The sequence below is a fragment of the Gopherus flavomarginatus genome, chromosome 4, assembly GCF_025201925.1.
Source record: "Gopherus flavomarginatus isolate rGopFla2 chromosome 4, rGopFla2.mat.asm, whole genome shotgun sequence".
Lineage (NCBI taxonomy): Eukaryota > Metazoa > Chordata > Testudines > Testudinidae > Gopherus > Gopherus flavomarginatus.
The window spans coordinates 212,498,140-212,519,066 of record NC_066620.1 but is presented as its reverse complement, the minus strand read 5'-3'; the positions used below and the strand labels follow the sequence as shown (position 1 = coordinate 212,519,066).

At 48.4% G+C, this 20,927-nt stretch overlaps 1 protein-coding gene across 1 annotated transcript in view; it reads right to left on the bottom strand.

Moving 5' to 3' along the window:
* Positions 1 to 20,927, bottom strand: part of EFR3B (EFR3 homolog B) — a 131,854-nt gene that overhangs the window by 67,547 nt on the left and 43,380 nt on the right. The window contains exons 2-3 of the mRNA XM_050948971.1: positions 6,901 to 6,977; positions 4,170 to 4,297 (exon numbers count right to left, since the gene is read on the bottom strand). Of these exons, the coding sequence (XP_050804928.1) occupies positions 4,170 to 4,297; positions 6,901 to 6,977 (205 nt within the window). The remainder of the gene's footprint in view (positions 1 to 4,169; positions 4,298 to 6,900; positions 6,978 to 20,927) is intronic.

Genomic DNA, 20,927 nt, shown 5'->3' with positions numbered 1-20,927 from the left:
GACATCTATCTGCAGGGGAAGAAGAGAAGAGAAAACTGCAGTAGATATAGGGTGACCAGACAGCAAGTGTGAAAAATCAGGACAGGGGGTGGGGAACCTATATAAGAAAAGACCCAAAAATCGAGACTGTCCCTATAAAATCGGGACATCTGGTCACCCTAAGTAGATAGCCAGTTACCCCACAGAGACAGACACCCCACTGCTGTCCTGCACTCCCCAAAGGGGGCCAGGCTTAGTTCATGCAGTTGCCTCTCAGTTCTGCAGCAAAAGGGTGGATTCTGGTGCTAATGCCAAGGCCACAGAATCAGGGAGCACATGGGGTCCTGGTAACAGCACATAAGGAAGGTGTGCGTTTGACAAGTTGGTACCAGGCCTGATTCTGCTCTCACTTACACCAGTATTAGACCAGTATCGCTCCACTGAAAACACTTCTATTCACACTGGTGTGGAACCCAATGGGACTGAGCCCAACTGTGTGTATTTAAAAATTGGTGTCCTGAACCAGATTACAGTATTTGAAAGTTTGTTTTGGGGACAACTGAACACAACGGTGGCCCAGAGGGCCAAATGGGACTCGGGAAGTCCTGGTGTGTGATCAACACCTGCTGCCTGCCAGTAACTGCTGGGTTCTATTGCAGGCGAGTTCAAAAAATAAGCAATTTGTAGAGGATTAGAAAAGGAAAAACACAAGTGCAAGCAGATCAGATCAGATCACATCACGGGGCTACTAGATAACCAACCATTGCAGAAGGATTCTGAAATAAAAAGAATATAACCTCATTTTACAAGGCAGGAGATCAGCAAACAAACTCAGCTCTGAAGATCTCCCGTGGCTGTTTATTCTGAACCGACAATTCATTGCTTTTGAGTTTAGGTCACAGCACGACGCTGGTCTGAAGAAGCATGTCAATTCCAACTGGTGATGACCTGAGCTTGATTTCAGGGATTAGAGAAAGACTTGAGATCTGCCCTTCTGCAGGGAATTAACCGATGCACCAAGTTAATTCTATGCCTGTACACTGGAGGGGGGAGAAGGGGGTAAACAGTGCCCAGAAAGTCTGGCATCAGATGTCACACTTTCTTCAAGTCGTTCTTCTGGGTAGCATGCAGAGCCCCGTTAGCAGCCATCAGGCAGAGCTTTGGGGTGTCTTGTCAGTCATGATAGCTCATGGATAGCAGGCTTTTCCCAACTTTTTCACTTCTCAGGAGCACCTCTCTGCCTCCTCTTCCCCAGAGGATGAAAGCCAAACTGAATTTCCCACTGCACCATGGCGTTAAGATCCATTCGTCAGTCGTGGCTTTGTTCCCGAGACAAAGAGAATGACTCTCTCCATTATTTCAAAGAGCGATCCCTTCTGCAGTCTTCCAGCACTTGGCAACTCTAAATCAGAGCATCTGTCTAGTCTTAGCAACTGCTCTGCTACCAAAGGGATAGGTTTGTAAACACCACAAGTCCCAGACATGGCACTACATAAAAGACAGACGGAAAAAGAGAACATAGAATCCAATTGACTGGCTGAGCCAAAAATGCAACATAAAGGGAACAAATGAAATACAGTTTCTCTTCCTTAAACAGGTCCCATTCTGTATTGCCCCAGAAAGAAATGTTAATCTGAGCTCTATAACAAGGTAATAATTGGTACCTGGGGGGAATCTTACAACCATAGAACCACAGAAATGTAGGACTGGAAGGGACCTCAATACATCATCTAGTCCAATCCCCTGCACTGAGGCAGGACCAAGTATTATCTAGACCATCCCTCACAGGTATTTATCGAACGTGTTCTTATAAACCTCCAATGACAGAGATTCTACAACCTCCCTAGGCAATTTATTCCAGTGCTTAACCACCCTGACCGTTAGGAAGTTTTTCCTAATGTGCAACCTAAACTTCCCTTGCTGCAGTTTAAGCCCATTGCTTCTGGTCCGATCCTCAGAGGTTAAAGGAGAACAATTTATCACACTTCTCTTTATAACAGCCTTTTACGCTCTCGAAGACTTATCACATCCCCTCTCGGTCTTCTATTCTCCAGTCTAAACAAATCCAATTTTTTTTTTAAATCTTCCCTCATAGGTTTCCTGGACCTTTTATCATTTTTGTTGCTCTCCTCTGGACTCTGTCCAATTTGTCCACATCTTTCCTGAAATGTGGCACCCAGTGCCCCAGTTGAGGTCTTATCAGTGCTGAGCAGAGTGGAAGAATTACTTCTTGCATCTTGCTTACAACTCTCCTGCTAATACAATGGTTATGTGAAAAGCAAATTGTGGGCCTAAGTCACCTCCTCTTCCATGCATCTTGCCTCCTCATTGCTGCCAGTGCGAAGTGAGCAAAAAATATTACCTGTGTCCTCCCTTACGCACTTTGCAAAGTGGTGGATGGTGACCTAATAGCCAGGAGGTGGAGAAGCCGTCCCGATGGCTTTATTAAGCAGTGATTTTGATGACCATTTATGTATATAGTGGACAGCCAAAGGGGCAGTGTGGTTTGGTGTGATTCATGAGGTATGTACCCATCAGCAAACCCCCATGTCTCGGTCCACCAATAGCAGGGGGAGTTCATCTTCCCTGGAGGCTTCGTCACCCTCCGAAGGAGCCACTGCTCCGAGATTGCCTGTATTTCTTCTTAGCTGGCTGGGCCCCTCTGTCCACAGCCAGGGGTACAGTCTGATGGAACTCCATCTGCACAGAGGCGCATGGGAAAAGGAATGGGCTCAACAGAGACAGTCGGACTTTGGGCTCCATGAACAATTAAAGAATTAGAAAATGCCTGAAAGTGATAGGCTCAAGGAGTTCAATCTATTTAGCTAAACAAAGAGAAGGTTAAGTCTATAAGTACATACATGGGGAACAGAAATTTGATAACAGAGGGTTCTTTAAGAGGCGTAACAAGCTCTAATGGCTGGAAGCTGAAGCTTCAGACTAAAAATAAGGTGTGCATTTTTAACAGCGAGGGTAATTAACCATTGCAACAACTGGGGGATTCTCCATCACTGGCATTTTTTTAAAACCAGGATTGTATGTTTTTCTAAAACATAATTCAAACAGGGATTAATTCAGGGCAGTTCTCCGGCCTGTGTTACGCAGGAGGGCAGACTGGATGATCACAATGGTCCCGTCTGACCTCGGACCCTACAAAGGCCACAAGGGCCCATGATTCAGGATACACCAGAAATGAGGAGACTCAGGTTTCATTTAAAAAAAAAATTAAAAGTTACTTGTAGCCTTTTCCCTAAGCAGAGTCTTGGAAAAGTAACTGACAGAAACCGGTCACCAGGGCTAACAGCAACACGCCAGCAGAGCTCCACTCCTGCAGCAAGAGAGGAGGTGGGGAAGGTTCTAACGGCTCAGACACTTGGTATGAAAAATTAAGCCGTTAAGAGCCTGTGGTGTAACCTAGCATCAAATCACTCACTGACCCACAAAATCCTCGAGCCTGTCTAAGCACAGTGCTCTAGCAATGGTGGGCAGGAATCAGATGTGTTTTTCAGTCCTGCCCCTCACTCCTGTGGATGACTTTGGATAAGCAGCAGCTGTTGCAAGCCTCTTAGGGCTTCTAGCTACTACAGGGAGAAGTGCTTTGGAAATCCACAGGCATGGATGAATGGGTACTTTGAGCTTGGTGCAACTCAATGCTCTGGGGCTGGAGCACCCACGGGGAAAAATTGGTGGGTGCTCAGCACCCACTGGCAGCTCCCCGCCCCGCCCTCCCTACTCCAGCTCACCTCCGCCTCCTCCCCTGAGCGTGATGCATGCCCGTTTTTCCCCCCCTAGCTCCCAGCGCTTGCGCCAAGAAACAGCTGTTTTGCATGGCTGGCAGGGAAGGGGGAGGAGGGGGAACACAGCACGCTCAAGGAAGAGGCAGTGCTGGGCCAGGGGTTCAATGGGGCAGGGAGGGGGCGGAGTTGGGGCAGCAACTTTGGGGAAGGGGTTGGGATGCAGGTGGGGCAGAGGCAGGGGGGCACAAGCACCCACTGGCGCCAGAGAACGTTTGTGCTTATGCACAGTAGTTTGAGTGTCCCCCAGGACATATGTCTATTTCAGTGCTCGGTGCGCCGATCCATCCCATTAGCTTCAATCTTTCCTGGACCTTCTCCCGTATGTTCTGGGCCCTCACTCTTTATGCACACAGTGTAATTATCGCTGAGAGTCAGTGTCATGCTGTCCCTTACCCATATCGGTGCCTGCCCACATCTCGGATCAGCCTTTCCGAAAGGTACGCGCCGATGCGGTCCAGCTTCTCCGGCGCAGACAGTGCGTAGAAGGTCAGCTTCTCCATGTTCGTTTTTACCAGCCCATCCTGGAAAACAGACCGACACGGGGTTTGATCTCCTTTGCATTTCAAAAGGCAACTCCCAAGGAATGGCACAGGGAAGGGGCTACGGAGCTTTCGGCCTCCAGGTTGAAATCGAGAGCACTGGAAGTCACGCGAATTGCCACTCTGGGTCAGACCAATGGTCTAATTAGTCAATTAGCGTCTCATATCTTGGACACTGGCCAGATTCTTGATGATTCAGAGGAAGGTGCCAGAAACCCTACAGTCAGCTGTAAGTATGTTAGCACTGAGGCGTCTGCTGTCCAGCAGCCTATGTGAAATGAGTGGAGGAGTCACTGCGGTTCCCAGCTGGCACAAGCTGGCAGCCTCAGTCCAGAGTCAAAGGACTGACTAGACGAAGGCTGAACTAGCTGTATAGTTCAGGGTCATGCCTGAAGCACCCTAGTGAGGAACTGGTGGCTGTGGAACCTGGGCTGGGAATAAACAGAGACCTCTGCCTCCAGGGCTGACAATCCGTCAGCTTGCATCACCATTCAAGAAACGCAGCCCGTCTGTTAGATCTCACCTCCGCTGTTGCCCCTTTTGTCCCCAAGCTCTATCTCCAGCTGTGGCAAACCACACACTTTCTGCATGGATAGCAGCTACTCGGTGCTGAGCTCAGGTCACCTATTCAGGTGCCGAATGTTGGGCACTTGGAGCTCCTCAGATGGGAGATGCTGTAGAAATGCAAGATCTCACCACTTCACCATTTTCCAAAGAGGATCTTTAGAACCAAGTGATCTTTAGCAACAAAGGTGGAAGATACCAGGCCTGATTCTGCCTTGTACCTTGTGTGGTTTACACCTGCTGGGGTTGCGTAAGCAGCCTGGGATAATTACCTGCCTTTTCAGCACAAGTATCAGTCTCCCAGCTCTCTCTGAAGATACTGTTGCCATCCCATTATGAGACCACCAGCCACGCATCCCAGGTTCAATTCCTACATGCATGTGGTCACAATTAGTTACCCAGGGATGCTGCTAGCTTGCATCTTGTTCTCCCATCTATCCATGGCATTTATTATATATCTATTTTATAGACACCGCCAGCAGAACATCTCTTTAGGGAAAAGAAAATTACATCTGTTCCTCCAGACAAAATTATACTGCAACGTATTAAAGGAGCAGTTAGTTCTTCATTCTACCAGATCACAAAGTTGTTGAGATAAAAATACATCTCTTAGTGGGACGATGACAGCATCTTCAAAGAGAGCTGGGGGATTGACACTTTCATTGAGTGGGCAGGTAATTATCCCAGAAAGCTGCTTATGTGTCATGGAAAGCTTTGAAAAACAGTTTTCTTTAGAAATTATTCTGTTCCCATGTGAGATGTTTTCAACATTCCTCCTCCCTTATTCTGTACTGCCAAGGACTTCAGCATGAAAACAGGAGTCTTGAGTCTGGAAACGCTTCTGCCACTCCTGCTTCCCTGTTTATGTTCTCATCCATCCACCTGTGACATTATCCACTAGATGTCAAAGAAACAAGGTCAGGGAGGGAATATCTTTTATTGGACCAACTTTTGTGGGTGAGAGAGAGAAGCTTTTGAGCTTACACAGAGCTCTTCTCCAAGTCTGGGAAACGTACTCAGCGTCACAGCTAAACACAAGGAGGAACAGATGTCAAACAAAGACTTTATGTCATAATGTGGCAAATAAGCAACCAATGTGAGATGCTTTTTAACCTTGCAGTGATGTGTATTCCCGGCTCTGTTGTCTACTGTTCAGGACAGTCCTGGGAGCCAGGAGTCCTAGGTGCCTTCTATTCATGGCTCTGCCACTGAGTGAGTTTGAGACAAGTCACTAGCAGCCAGTACTTCCGAATGAGGGGACAAATGGTGCTACAGACGTGCAAATGATTGCAATTAACTCAAGTTAACGAACGTGATCATGAACACGAGGCTAAACACTCCAATGATTGTGGCAGGACTCAGCCTGGGGTAAACCACACACAGTTGTGTCTTGAAACAAATATTTGGGGAGTGTTTAGACTAGCATTTACAGCTGTGGTCATCACCTTGAGCTGACAGCAAATCTAATTAAACCCTAGTCTAGACAAACCCAGAGAGGCCATTATAGCTCAGGGGCAGGGCTGGCTTTAGGCAATTCCAGTGATTCCCGGGATTCGGGCCCTGCAGTGTCCAGAAGAGAGGCCCCGCACCCTCCACTGAAGTGCCTCCAGAAACAGCAGCAACTGATAGAGCTGCTGTAGCTATCTTTGGCAGCAGCTCAATCACTGCCACTGTCTTCGGTGGCATTTCGGCAGCAGCTCTTTCAAATCGGGTCCCTCACGTCCTAAAGCCGGCCCTGCTCAGGTGGTAGGGGCTTGGGCTTTTGGTACCAACACAAAATGCTTCTAACAAAAATTAAGGGCATATTACAGAACACGAAACCCTCTGTGTATGAACCAGAGAGCCTTAAAAGGTCACCTCTTCTACCACAGCATTTCCTGGCATACAGGTGAATACCACTGAATGACAGTGAGTTTCTGCAATCCCACACGCAGGAGAAACGTGAAAACTCTGGGACTGGTTCCAGCAAGCAGAGGGCTGTTAAGTTATTGTGCTTGAAGTAAAACAGGAATCTCATTTACCTCTGGATCCTCCGGAAAGATATTGTCAACTAGTCTCTTGTAACGGGGACGCAATGCGCCACAGCAGCCGCACACACCTGGAAAAGAAAGGAAAAGCTGTTCAGCAATGCAGCAGGGCCATGGTCCTCCTCATTACGTGTCCTTCGTCAAGAGCCAACAATGTGCTCGGATCAGAGAAGATTCCAGGGAGAGGCATGTTTGACAGAAAACTCGTACCCCGCTAACAAAAAAAACCCAACCAACCACCACTCATAGCATTACTCAGCGACTGCTCAGGGCCACGAGTGCCTGCAAAGGGATGAATCACAAAGATTAACGCCACCATAAAGTGTCATGAATGAGAAGATGAGGGAGACGCTGGAAGCCCCGTGCAGAGCAGGAGGGAGCTCTCTGTATTGTTGTTTTACGAATATCCTAGGCCCTGCAGTTTACCTACTGGATACGATCCTGCCTGACTGCATGGAGTTAAATCAAAGGCCATTGGGGAAAAACAAGCAGGTAAGGAAACAATGACAGATATTGTACAGTGGGACAGAATACCCAGGATCTGTAAGGGAATGATGTGGGGGTCCATTAATTGGGAAATGCCCACCTGCCTGGCTCCAAACAGGCTGGCAGGTTAAATCTTCCCCAGGTCCAAGCTTAGGATCAAAGGAGCATTATACCATTAAAGACCCTGGCCTAGAGAGGAGTTGGGGAGTAAGGCACAGTGGGCAGCAACAGCTGGAGATGAGTCTCTGACACAGGCACACTGGGAGAACATGGCTGGGGCAGTCTATCTCTCCAAGGCCATGAGTCAGGTGTCTGGGCTGAGTGAAACTTGCCCAACACTTGCAAAGAAAGACTAAAGTTTTGGGAAGACCCAGACAGGCCTCTTGTTGGTCAATCCCTTTCCCCTGCTTGCTATGTACCTCTGGGTGAATAAATAACGCTTGTCTTTAAAGAACCTGGTTTTGAGTCGCTTTGATCAGCTGCTGCCACAGAACTCTGGTGGAAAACGTCTCACAGTTGTACGCGAGGCAGATTCTGACTGTGGCATCAATGTAACCTGAGATCCTCTTACATTGTTAGGCACAGAAGGTTGCACCAATTTCCCTTCGGCTGGCAGGGATGCCTGTGATTTGACCGGGACCTGAATTCCATGAGCTGCATATTCGTTGCAATCAGCTGAAGTAGTAAAGCTAAAAGCTACAGCCGCTTCAGCCAGGAAAACTGGGGGTGGGGGTTGGGGAGGACAAGTGCCAAGGCATTTTACCAAATGAAGCACTCTTCCTGGTAGAGAAGAGACAGGGTTCACGTGTAGTGACTGGACACAGGCTGTCCTCATGGGTCTCTCTGACTCGCTTGCCCCTAAGTGACTCTCACAGCTCACGTCATCTGCTATCATTACACAGCCCACCCACCCCCCAAGTCCTGGCCTGGCCTCAGAAGAGATGGAAGGGATGCTGACTGTCCTGGAACTCACTTCCCACTTGGGCTAGGAGAATCTGCATTTGTTGGTTTCCAGGGCACCCTGCAAAGGTTATGTATTCTTCCAGGCTTACCTGGGGAGGATGGGGGTTAAATGGGATTAGAGCTGAGAGAGATGGAGAATGCAGTTGGTGGCAGACTAGGAGGTGGATTTTTTTTTGTGGGGGGAAGGAGGGAGAATCGATCCAGATTAAATTCAGTATGTGTTACAAGAGAAAATTTCAGACACCTGCATGATCAGGGTCCAGTTCTACCACCCCAACTCATAGGAGTAAATTTTACTCATGCCAGTAAACCCACTGACCTCTGTGAAACCATAAACATTGCTTGTGTTTAGCGAGGGTGGCAAGAAGGGACTGTCACATGGGAGGTTTTGATATGCAGAAATCAATATAAATTAAATTCCCTCAATGCAGGCAATTTACAGGCACACTAGCATGGCACCATTTCGTAGGATTGCTGAGATTTTACTTGCTTAGAAAGGCACGTGCAACTAGTAGAACTCAATCTCTGAAGTTCATAGGCCAGATCCTTGGCTAGCTACACCGACCATGACTCCACTGAGGCCAATGAAGATGTACTGCCATGAAACTGATCTGTCCATCTAGCCCAGAGTCTTCTCCCAGACAGCGGCCAGCCTAGATGCTTCATAAGAAAGTACAATAAACCCTGCGACAGGCAGAGGTGCAATAATTTGCCCCCGTGAAGGTCTCATCCCAAACCCAACTAGTTAGAGATTAGCTTAAACCCTGAAGCATGAGGTTTTATCTCCCTTCTGGGCGTTCTTGTTCGCTATATAAATGCCCAATCCCAATCGAAGATCCAGCCTAAGATACGCAGTATGATAGAACACTAACAGTGGCTTGTTCGTCCTTGCCAGTGAAAGCACTTAGCATTCTCTGTATAGCACTCAATGTTTGCGAACAGAACCGCGCTCAGAGACCTCCAGCGAGAGAGGGCAGATCTCCAGACCTTCGGTCTCTCCTCATTGTTTCCTGGGACAACACGAGGCATGACAAGTGAGCATCAGCAAAGGCAGCTGAATTCAGCTAGATGTTAGTTTGCAGCGTTTCTCAACATGCATCTTGCTGACCCACTCAGCTTCTCATCCCGCTCGTGAGAACAATCCCCTCCGCAGCCCCACCCCGGCTGGCCAATGCATGAGTGGCAGCAGGGAAGATTGCTCTGAAGAGCTCAGCAGTTCCCAACCTTCCTTGATTGGAGATGCCTCTACTTGCAGCGGACGACACCTCATCTAACGTCACCTCACATTGTGAATCAAAGCATTTGCTGCATCTCGCCTGTTTTTTCAGCCTTTCCCCCGCTCATCACCCGGCCCTCTTCTCGTTTCTTCCTTTCCTCTGCATTTTCCCTTTTTGTCCTCTGGCGTCCATCCTTGGTTTAACTCCATTTTTTCCTCCCCATTCTTCTGTGGTTCCTCCCCAAAGCTACTCCGCTCTCTCCTTTCCCACAGCGTTTCACTCTCTCTCACACACTCACACACACACAGTCTCTGTCCCTGTTCCTGTCCCTGTGCCATTGCCTGATATTTCCTCCCTCTCTTCCCCTACAGCTGCAACAAAGCCCCACCTTGGTCATCAACACGGTCTGAGTCTAAACCCTTCCAAGCTAAAAGCATGAGCTTCTATCCCTTCAGCTAAAGTAGAACTCCATCAGCTGCTAGCTGTAGTAGACTCTTATCCACTCATGTGGACCAGCCATTAGAGAGAGAGAAAGATCCACATTTTTCTAGTGCAAGTCACGCAGCTATGGGGCAACTGCAGATTTATAAGTATAAGGGAAATCAGAACCTGGGTGGGTGTTCTCAGCAAAGAGCATTACCTCCATGGCATGCAGTGAAAAGGCATAAGCCAAGGACTTCATTCACTCCCCATAGAGGTATTACCAATGCCACAGAAGAAAATGCACCCAACCAGAATTGGAGCAAGCAACTCATTACATAGGGTTAAGTAAATCATTATTTACACAAAATGATGGGCAAAAGATGAAGCACCAGATCACTGGGCCTAGCACCAAAATGCTGGTCTGTAATCAGATAGCCTCATCCAACAGGTGCCTGCCCCATATTAAAAAAAAGTCATCTGCTGTCCAACATACTGGTCAGGAGTTTGGTTGGCCCTTTACTATTGACAGCATGTATTACAGAATCAGTGACAGATGAAACAGAATACAACCCATTGAAATTACAGAGGGGATGGACCGATTAGTTCATCTAGTCCTTCCCCTCTCCAACCTCCCTGCCAATGTAGGACTCTTCCCCTACAATATATTCTTGACCATCCAGAGGTCCCAATGGCATGCTGATGGAAGAGTCTCTCAAAGAGGTGAGTCCATTACAATTTCACTAATGCATCAGTGCATAAGGGACCCCGCACCAGATTGATCATCCATGCCAGCATTGGCTATTTCCTGAAAAGAGGTCCAGTTAAATGGTACTGGGTCATCCCATAGAGTATTGTGGTCAGGTAGGAACCATCCAAAGAGACCACAAAATCTAATCAAGGAACCATCTAAGGAGACCGCAAGACCAAGCTCGTTTAAGTCTTCTGACCTTCTGCTGTACCACAGGAAAGAGAGTGGACTTTAAATTACTCACCCCCCTCTTCCCTGCCCCCTCTGAAAATAGATCTGAGCACAGAGAAAGACAAAACAACAACATTAATGCATCCCCGCCTGACCTGTTTTGCAGCTTGCCTGTCAAAACATCTCTCTCTCTCTCTCTATGTCTAAACATTGTACTCGAGTTGGTTGATAGTCATCACTCACATTCAGCTCTATTCATTGAGTGATGAAGTTTCCATTGTTATTGCACAGGGTCTGCTCTGCAGAGAAAACAGGTACTCAGTAGCTTCAACGCAGATGACCCCTTCCACCCTTTTGTCTCTCCAAACAAGCTGCATGCAGAAAGCAAGGTCAGGAACAACCTAAGCAAATACTGGCACTACAGTGAATTAAGGAACAAATTTCCAAGGAAGATGTCCAACATCTTCACAAGAACACATTCAATCGTTTCTGCAGAACATGAGCAACTTGATAGGTGTCCCCAAAGAGAATTTTAAAAACACAAAGACCAATGTGTTCACACACAAGACCTCATGAGGAGATGAGATGAGATAGCTGGGGGTGGGGGGCGGGGGAGGTGGCGTCACTGGAACCTAGTCTTCTAGGTTACCCATCCCAATCTGTTCCATATCAGTGGTAGCCAAATGTTACAATCCGATGGCTGTTTGGAAAGCAATGGAAGCTTGGGGGCGGGGGTGTCTCAGTCCAGATCTAGTGAAGAAGCATCCACATGGCAAGAAACAACATAGGAAAAAGTGGCCCCGATACTATGCTTTACAGACAACAGCGAAACCTCACAACACCCCTCAAGGTCGGTATTACTAAGAGACGAAGGATGGGCCAGTGGTTAGAGTGCCTACTTGGAAGACTACATCCCTGCCCTTCCACAGACTTCCTGTGGGACCTTGGGTGAGTCACTCAGTCTCTCTGTGCCAGTACAAGGGGAACATTAGCACTGCCCTACCTCAGAGGGGAGTTGAGAGGATAAACGCATTAAAGACGGTGAGGCAATCAGACACCAAAGTGACAGGGGCCATGTAAGTCAGATTGTCTTAGACAAGACTTTCTCCATCTGTTTTACAGATGGAGAAAGTAAGACACAGAGAGATGTGATTCGCTGACGGTCACCAAGAGCCAGGGCTGGATCTGGGAGTGGCACCCGGGAACCCTGTCTCCCAGTCCCCTTCTCTAGTGAAGAAACAACACCTCCTAGAACAGTGGGTCTCCAACTTCTTTACTGGTGACCCCTTTCACATCACAAGCCTCTGAGTGCAACCCCCCTAATAAATTAAACACACTTTTAAATATATTTAACACCATTATAAGTGCTGGAGGCAAGCGGGTTTGGGGTGGAGGTTGACAGCTCATGACCCTCCATGTAATGACCTCGCGAACCCCTGAGGGGTCCCGACCCCCCATTTGAGAAGCCCTGTCCTACAACATCCCAACTGGCACTGATCGGCCCCCGTGTTGACAAGCCCAGGGACACAAGACAGAATGCTGAAGTCCTGATCTCACAGCATCTCTCAGTGTCCTGATCAGATTCCAATTTGGAGAATGAAATTCCATCTTCTTAAATTTCCCCCTCCAGTCTCTGCTGAATACAGTATTATCCTTCACTTTCTGTCCTTAACTGTTGCTGCGCACGAACGAACAGACGTCACAACACCCCACACAGGCTGCTAGACTGATTCCTTCAGAAGCCCTTCAGGATGAAAGGTGTTATGGGAATATAAGATTTTATTATGTTGGCACAGTCAGTTTGCACTATCAAAAGTGCCTTTATTTGATGGGTGTTTCTTAGCCCACAGGAACTACCACAACCCAGCTGATGATGTATGGAAGGACTTAACAGTCAGTCAGCCGGGGCTGCAAAATTATTCTTGAGGCAATCAATAGAGCAGCCAACCCACAATGTTAAATCGTTTACATTATCAAATGCCCAGTGCTCGAAGAGCTCTGTATCCTTATTTTACTTACATACCCACACCCACACCCTCTCTCTCTCTCTCAGCTGGCTTAGTAGCCTCAAGGACACAGTCCTGCCTTAGGATAGAATGCTCCCCACTCCACCCACCTGGATCCAGCTTACCCCACTCCTTCCACAAAAGCCTTTGAGGCTAGACAGTCCTTGCAGGGTGCTCTGATGGGCAACAAATCCAGGGTGGTGCCCCTCCAGAGAGGAAGGCCTCATTGGACCACCAGCCCTTCCCCATTTAAAAGGAGATTCTAAGAGTCTGAGCACCCGATAGCAAACGTTGAAGGATCTCATGGAGAGAGATGGTGTCTCTGCAGAGCCAGGACTTACACCGTTTACAGGTCAATGCTAATGCCTTAAATTTCATCTGAGAAATCACTTGGAAGTCAGTGCAGACCACGGACACTGAGAATAAAATACTCCCTGAGCCACATGCAGGCTGCACTCCACACCAGCTGAAGTTTCACAAAGGTTCTCCCAGCACAGCACGTCATTTTCATAGACTCATAGACTTTAAGGTCAGAAGGGACCATTATGATTGTCTAATCTGACCTCCTGCACAACGCAGGCCACTGAATCTCACCCACTCACTCCTTTATCAAACCCCTAACCTGTGTCTGAACTATTGAAGTCCTCAAATCATAGTTTAAAGACCTCAAGGTGCAGAGAATCCTCCAGCAAGTGACCCCTGCCTCACCCTGCAGAGGAAGGCGAAAAACTCCCCAGGGCCTCTGCCAATCTGCCCTGGAGGAAAATTCCTTCCTGACCCCAAACATGGCCATCAGCTAAACCCTGAGCATGTGGGCAAGACTCATCAGCCAGCACCCAGCAAAGAATTGTCTGTAGTAACTCAGATCCCACCCCATCTAACATCCCATCACAAGCCATTGGGCATATTTACCACTAGTAATCAAAGATAAATTAATTGCCAAAATTAGGCTATCCCATCATACCATCCCCTCCATAAACTTATCAAGCTCAGTCTTGAAGCCAGTTATGTTTTTTGCCCCCACGGCTCCCCTTGGGAGGCTGTTCCAGAACTTCACTCCTCTGATGGTTAGAAACCTTCGTCTAATTTCAAGTCTAAACTTCCTGATGGCCAGTTTATATCCATTTGTTCTTGTGTCCACATTGGTACTAAGCTTAAATAATTCCTTTCCCTCCCTGGTATTTATCCCTCTGATATATTTAGAGAGAGCAATCATATCTCCCCTCAGCCTTCTTTTGGTTAGCTAAACAAGCCAAGCTCTTTGAGTCTCCTTTCATAAGACAGGTTTTCCATTCCTCGGATCATCCTAGTAGCCCATCTCTGAACCTGTTCCAGTTTGAATTCAATTGAAGAGTTTCCATTCAGCACGTTCACATCAGAGGTGTTTATTATACACCTGCTGGGCTGTAATAATTGGATATTATCAATGTTACACTTTGCTTCTTTGCACACTACAACAGACTCATGCTCAGTTTCTAAATGTTTGGCAAGTGATAAAGGGATCATTTGGCCCTAGAAATTTGGCCTTGTACCATATCCAGGTCCTCAGAGTCTTGCTGTATCCCTCATGGCAGAGCAACTGATCATGGAGACAAGGTAATTTCACTGGTTTGGTGTCGTGAAAGAAGAGGTTGTTGGGAATCATTCAGATCGCTCCCATTTCCTTGGCTATGCTGAGCACAAGTTGTCTAGCGGCAGGAGCATGGAGGAGTTAAAACTTGTGGATTCTGGTCCCATCTCTCCAACTGAGACACCTTATTGTGCCCCTTGATCAAGTCACTTCACTTCTCAGTCCCTCTGCATCTCCATATGGGCTGCAATGGGGGCATTGCAGGGCTCAAGTGAATTAATATTTGCAAAGTGCTTTGAGAGGTGCTATTGGTATTACAGATCAGGTATTTTGCCTACCTAAAATTCCCTTTGCTAGCTACACTACACTACAATTCTTTTCCAAGCAGCACTGTGTGTTATGCAGCTGCTGCAGTCCCCCCGCAGAGGTGGCTGCATGTCAGCAGCGGCTGAAGTGACTGCTGTAAACATACTTTGTAAAATGCTCAGAAAATTTGAAATGTAAGTGATCAATGTATTTTCTCTTTGTTCCCCCAGCTTTTAGAAACAGACCACTAGTGAGAACTAGCTTCTGATCACACTGGAATGCACGAAGTCATAGGCCACTCGCGCCAGCCCTTGACTCAAGTGTTCCAAGATTTCATGGGCCTGTTTTGTTTCCTGAAAGGTGTTCGCTCGCTTTCTGAATGCATCACCTCTGAGCAAAGGTGGCCCTGTGAACAACAGCACCTGCCAAAGCTACAGCCACTGCTGCCTGCAATCCCAAGGGTAGTAAGACCCAAAAAGCTCACTCTGCCGCAGCGGTGTGAAACTGGCGGGGCTGGTGGTGAATGACTGAGTGCAGCTCTCTTGGCCTTTGGACTTTTTGTACGCTCTTCCGACAAGCCCCTCGGTGCCTTTCCCACCATTGATTTTTGTAATTCTCCTTACAATTGCTCGCTTCCGCTCTCTCTGGCTTCTTCCTTCAGATGGAGTCATCGATTTCTCTTTCTTTCCAATACAAAGTACCTTTAATCTGGCCTCTTAATAAATTCTTGTTTCCTATTCACATTGAAACTGGTGTCTTATGATCTCTTAAAGCCGCCTAATAGATTCCCTTTATCTCGGATCTCTGAGTGAATACCTTCTTTCCATGATTTATCTCGTCTCCGCATTGACAATGTGCATCACTGACGCAGTCTGAGTCTCTGAGCTAGCTACAGAGCTGCGCCCATTTGCACCAGCTGAGAATCTGGCCCTTTGACTTCACTGGAGTTATATCAGGGACGAAGCTGGCTCATCTGTTCACAAGCCCTTCCTCTACATGTGTCTAGAATCTCCAAGTCTTCCTGTAAATCATCCCATTAGCTCTGAATCTCCCCCACAGTCTCAACATACATTATCTCATCTCCATAAATGCGACTTCAGAGTATTTTTAGGTCTAATTCAGATTTCCCTCCTTCCCCCCCATAAGCCCTGGGAAAGGCGCTAGTACAACCGAGCTGCAGCCTTGATTCAGGGCTGCTATTCATTGTGGGGAAGGAGAGTGAGCGGCAGATGCATCAAGGATCCCATTAATATTAACAGCATAATCATGTCTAATGCTTTCCCGTCACCTGACATGACCTTCCTTTTGGAAATACAGTACAAGAGTTCAAGATGCCTTTAAAGAACAGAGCAGGCAGGACAAGTGTTAAAAGCCCCCCAAACCTGCTGACAGGAAGGAAGAATAGCCTAGGTACAAACACTGAGCGGAGGAGGGGGAGGTTATTAATCAGGAAAAAACTTGGTAAATTTTGTTAACTTCCAAGAATAATAGATTCTCTCCCTCCTCCCCAGGGGCATCAAGAACTTGTGACATCCCCAGATGGAGGGACACAGCCAATGGGTCCCAATGGAATTAAATTAGCTCATTTCTAAATTTCTTTTAAGAGCCAAGCAGCTCCATTGCTAGGATTATTATTAATTATTCAGATTGTGGTAGCACCTAGAGGGTCCCCAATAGGGATCGGGGGGGTGGAGGCATTAAGCACTGCACACACATATATCAGAGACAGGCCAGGTCCCAGTCTTACAGCATTTCAGCTCCAGTTCTACAGCATCGCTTTTAAGCGGAGACCCTTCAAGACATGTTCCGCGGTGGAAAACCCACCATAGGTTGGGGGAGAAATAAGTTGCAGTAGAGCAAAGTGGCTGCAACTTTTTCTCCACAAGGGAGCCCCAAAAAGTGAGCTGCCTAGATAAGGGGGTGCAGCCAGGTGCAGGATGCACTGCTAGAGCCCACTGCAAACCAGCTGCCTCTCCTAGGCAGCCCTGATCATTGTATGAAGTGGATTCTCCCTGCGAGGCAGGGTTGTGGCTGTCCCCTCTCTCACAAGCAGCTCCTGCCAATGCAGGAAAGTACTGGTTTATATCCCTAGAGATATAAAGCACCACTGGTATGCAGCTACTGAGGGTGGAGAACATCTGACAGGCAGAGCCAGGCACACAGCTTGCTACGAACCGTGGGGTGGCCGGGAAACCTCTAGGGTCCCAAGAAGTGCCATGGGATCCCCCCCATGCAGAGCCAGCAGGATCCTGCCTTAGGAAGGCCCAGCCTCGTGAAACACATGGGACTCAGCAGACCTGCCAGAGAAGGACAAAGTCGGCAGTGCTGGCGACCAAACAGGCTGCTCCGCAGACCTCTCTCTCCCACCCGTTGGCACGAGGCCTGGCCCCCTCTGGCCTTCACTAGCAACCGCCTGCTACCAGCACTGCTCCCCAACTCCTAACCCCTTCCCCTGGTACATGGCAGCCGCCCACTCCCAGAACGACTCTGGCTTCTGCCTCCCACCTCCCAGGCAGGCCCCAGGCCCAGCCTCTGTTCCCTCCCCACCTCCCAGGCAAGTTCCAGGCCCCAGCTCCCTCTACCCTCCCTGGCAGGGGAGGGGGCTGCTCTCCAGGGATCCGTCCTCCTTCACCCCCTTCCCACTGGGGCCGCCTTACCCAGCTGATGCCCCATTCCTGGGAGCAGGGAGGGTGAGGTCTTGGCTGCACAAGGCCTGCTCGGGGCAGCAACCTCTAGCGGGTGTAGCGGGTACTTCAGTCGGCACCGGCGGCATGGAACGGCCGCCCTGCGATGCCAGGGCAGGCGCCTAGCAAACAGATGCGTCTGGAGAGAGCGCCACTTCCCAGGCCCTGCCGACCTGGGCCAGATCTGAGCTCCATTAGCCCCAGTCCTCCGTGTCACTGTGCTGCAGTCACTCAGAACTTCAGAGCAACATGGAGGATAAACTCAAGAGCTTCCCGCTCCAAAATCCCAGGCCCCTGCCACTTGAGTTAGAGGGGAAATCTCCATTTGCAGTATAGGGCTTATGACACAGTTCAGCATACCCAATTCCATCTCATGGCCTCCATTATCCAAATCATCTCACACTCTTGACTGTGTTTATATCCTCACAACACCCCTGTGACGGGCACCATAGCACAGAGGGCAGGTTTGAAAAGCTCCCTACCACACTGCCCTGTCAACATACTATGTAATTATTAGGTGACACTGCTGAATGCTCCACCACCCTTGCCATTTGGCTTCAGATACCATGGAGACAGGTGCAGGCTCACAGCCCAGACAGAATAAAATCCCACACATAACCCTGGCAAGCATCCACTCCTTCCCCATCTCCCTTCCTCCCCCGCAACACATTTGCAGGCCCTCTGTAGACAGGGTTTTTTCACTGAGGGTTTGATGAGTTCTCCCCAATGCATGCCGGTTTCTGTCATGTCTCCGCAAAGCCAAAGAGTCCAAAAATTCACAGCAGGTCTTAAAAAGCCTGGAAGACAATAGTTATAATTCCACCCTCCCCTTGCTCTTCCCTTCTGCTGGGATAGACATGCTTGTACGCTGCCTGCATTGCCTGTCAAGCACAGGCATCACACTGTGGGGATGGCAGAGTCTCTTTTATTCTTTCATCTCAGAGGCATCCAAGCTTTCCCCACGAGGGGGGCTACACTGGCATCTTGCAAGGATCCAGAGGGCTTAGCCTCATTTGCATAATCAGGCTTAGCCCTTATCTAGTGCTTGACTTGTTCAACACACTTCACAGACATTAACGAATTATCTCACAGGGAGCTTGGGAGGATTAAGTCAGTCTCTTCATCTCCATTTTGTAGATGGGGAAACTGAGGCATCAAGTGACAAAGTGACTTGCCCAAGGCCATAGGACAAGTCATCGGCAGAGCTGGGATCAGAATTCAGGCAATATTAGCTCCCAATTCTATGCTCAAGCCACTAGAGCACCACCCCATGTGCAGATGGCACAGGGGGCCTTCACTGGATATCCTCCTTGCTAACGATGGGAACAGTCATTAGCAGGGCTAGCTCCAGGCACCAGCTAAGGAAGCAGGTGATTGGGGTGGCCAAAACAAAGAGGTGGAACTCCATCCACTACTGGGGCGGCACAGCCGGGTCTTCAGCAGGAATTCGGCGTTGGGTCCCTCAGTCCTTCTCTACCTCTTTGAGCTGCCGCCAAAGAGGAAGAGAGGGAATGAAGGATCCGCCACCAGCCTGCCACCGAAGAATGAAGCAGCACATTTGAGCTGCTGTGGAAGTGCCGCTGACTGGCTTTCCCCTGCCCCCTCACCACTTGGGGCGGCAGAAACCCCAGAAGTGGGGCTGCGTGGTCCAGCTTAACTTCAGACCTACAGGACATAGACAGATATTCGTCCATCCTCAACATCATTAAAGCTCATTTTATAAATGGAGAAACTCCACAGACCCGCTAGATCGTATCAAAAAATATATAAGGAATATAAGCCACAGGTGTATGGCAAATATTTTCCTGCCTACTGAAAACTTCAGTTTATTAATGACAATTTTCAGCTGAAAATTAAATTTTTCCCCCCAAGCCCCAAAAGTTTGATTCAGAAATGCCCACCCCAAGGCTTTATGGGAGATATAGTTCAGGTGCCCCAGGCCCCCATACTTCTCTATAGAACAGACTCCTTGGCCAAACTACATCTCCCATGATACACCATGGTCCACCTATTAGTTGTGCTGCCATGGTGCATCATGGAAGATGTAATCCAGCTGGGTGACCCAACCCATAGGGGAAAATGGGGGGTATGAGCCACCAAAACTACAACTCCCAAGAATCAGAGGGGTAGCCGTGTTAGTCTGGATCTGTAAAAGCAGCAAGAGTCTTATAGACTAACAGACGTTTTGGAGCATGAGCTTTCGTGGGTGAATACCTACTTCATCGGATGCATAGGAACTCCCAAGAGACATCCAGGCAGCTTTTCCTATTGGAATTGCTGGTCCAAAAACTGAACATTTTGGCTAGTTTTTTGATTAAAGGTCAAAATTTTCTGCACAAAGTAAATTTTTTTTTTGCAAAAAAAATGTTGTTGAGTCAAAAACCTCCGTTTTCCACTGAAAAACAGTTTTGATGGAAAATTTCCAGTGAGCTCTAATATAAACCCTAATGCTTCAGGTCATAAACTGAGAGGAGCTAGGAAGAAACTTCCCCCGAAGCACAGTGGAAATTTCCACAACAAGGTTTTCATTTTGCGCCTTCCCCTGAAGCTGCTGGAAACAAGGCATGGGTCTAGATTAACCCCATGCTGTGATCCAGGTTGACAATTCCCGTGCTCCTTTCATTACAATCAGCAACAAGACCCAGGTGTTACATTTTCTCCTGTCATGGATCAGCCCCCAAGGCTAGAGGCACTGGCAGGACCAGAGCCTCATGCAAGCCAAGCTTCAGGCCTTTACAAAATAGTTAGAGAAATTGCTTTGTCGAGTTTGCTTTGTTAGCAGAGGATCAGCAACAAGTGAAACAACAGCCTGCACAGAGAGGTGGGGGATGGGGAGGGATATCGACCAGAAACTTCTGCACAGAAAAGGCAAAGAAATCTCTATGAAAGGAGCTTCACAGGCTCAGCAGCATCACCCCACGCAATGTTGTGAAGCCAATAAACAGCTAACTACACAGCATCTAGGCAGGCACAAAAAGTCTCCCCGTCCCAAACCTGATTTACTTGCGGCGTCCATCTGCCCGGGCTGGATCGTGAAGCCGTGATCGAGGACTGCAAATCTCTAGCCCTTGGGCAGAAACAAGAGACAGCAAGGACAGCCCATCTCCATCCTGTGTCACCCTGTACCAAGAGCCAAGGCACTCAGCCGTCAGCCAGACCACAGTCACTTTCACCTCATAGTGCCCAAGCTAACAATGCCTTAGCAGGAAGCTGTGTGCCCCTGCAGTCGCCTCTGGGAGGTGACTGCCTGAGATTTGTCAACGTGCTGCCCACCAAATGGTTTCAGTGGTGTCTATTTAAAAATCACCTTTTCCCAGTGAAAGAGGAAGGGGTTTTTTGGCTGCATTTCCCTCCTATGGACTGAAATCACTGCTGGCGGAAACAGTTGGGAGGGACGCCCGGGATGTTAAAGGAACTGCAGCTGGTCTGATGACAGTGGTGAGTTCT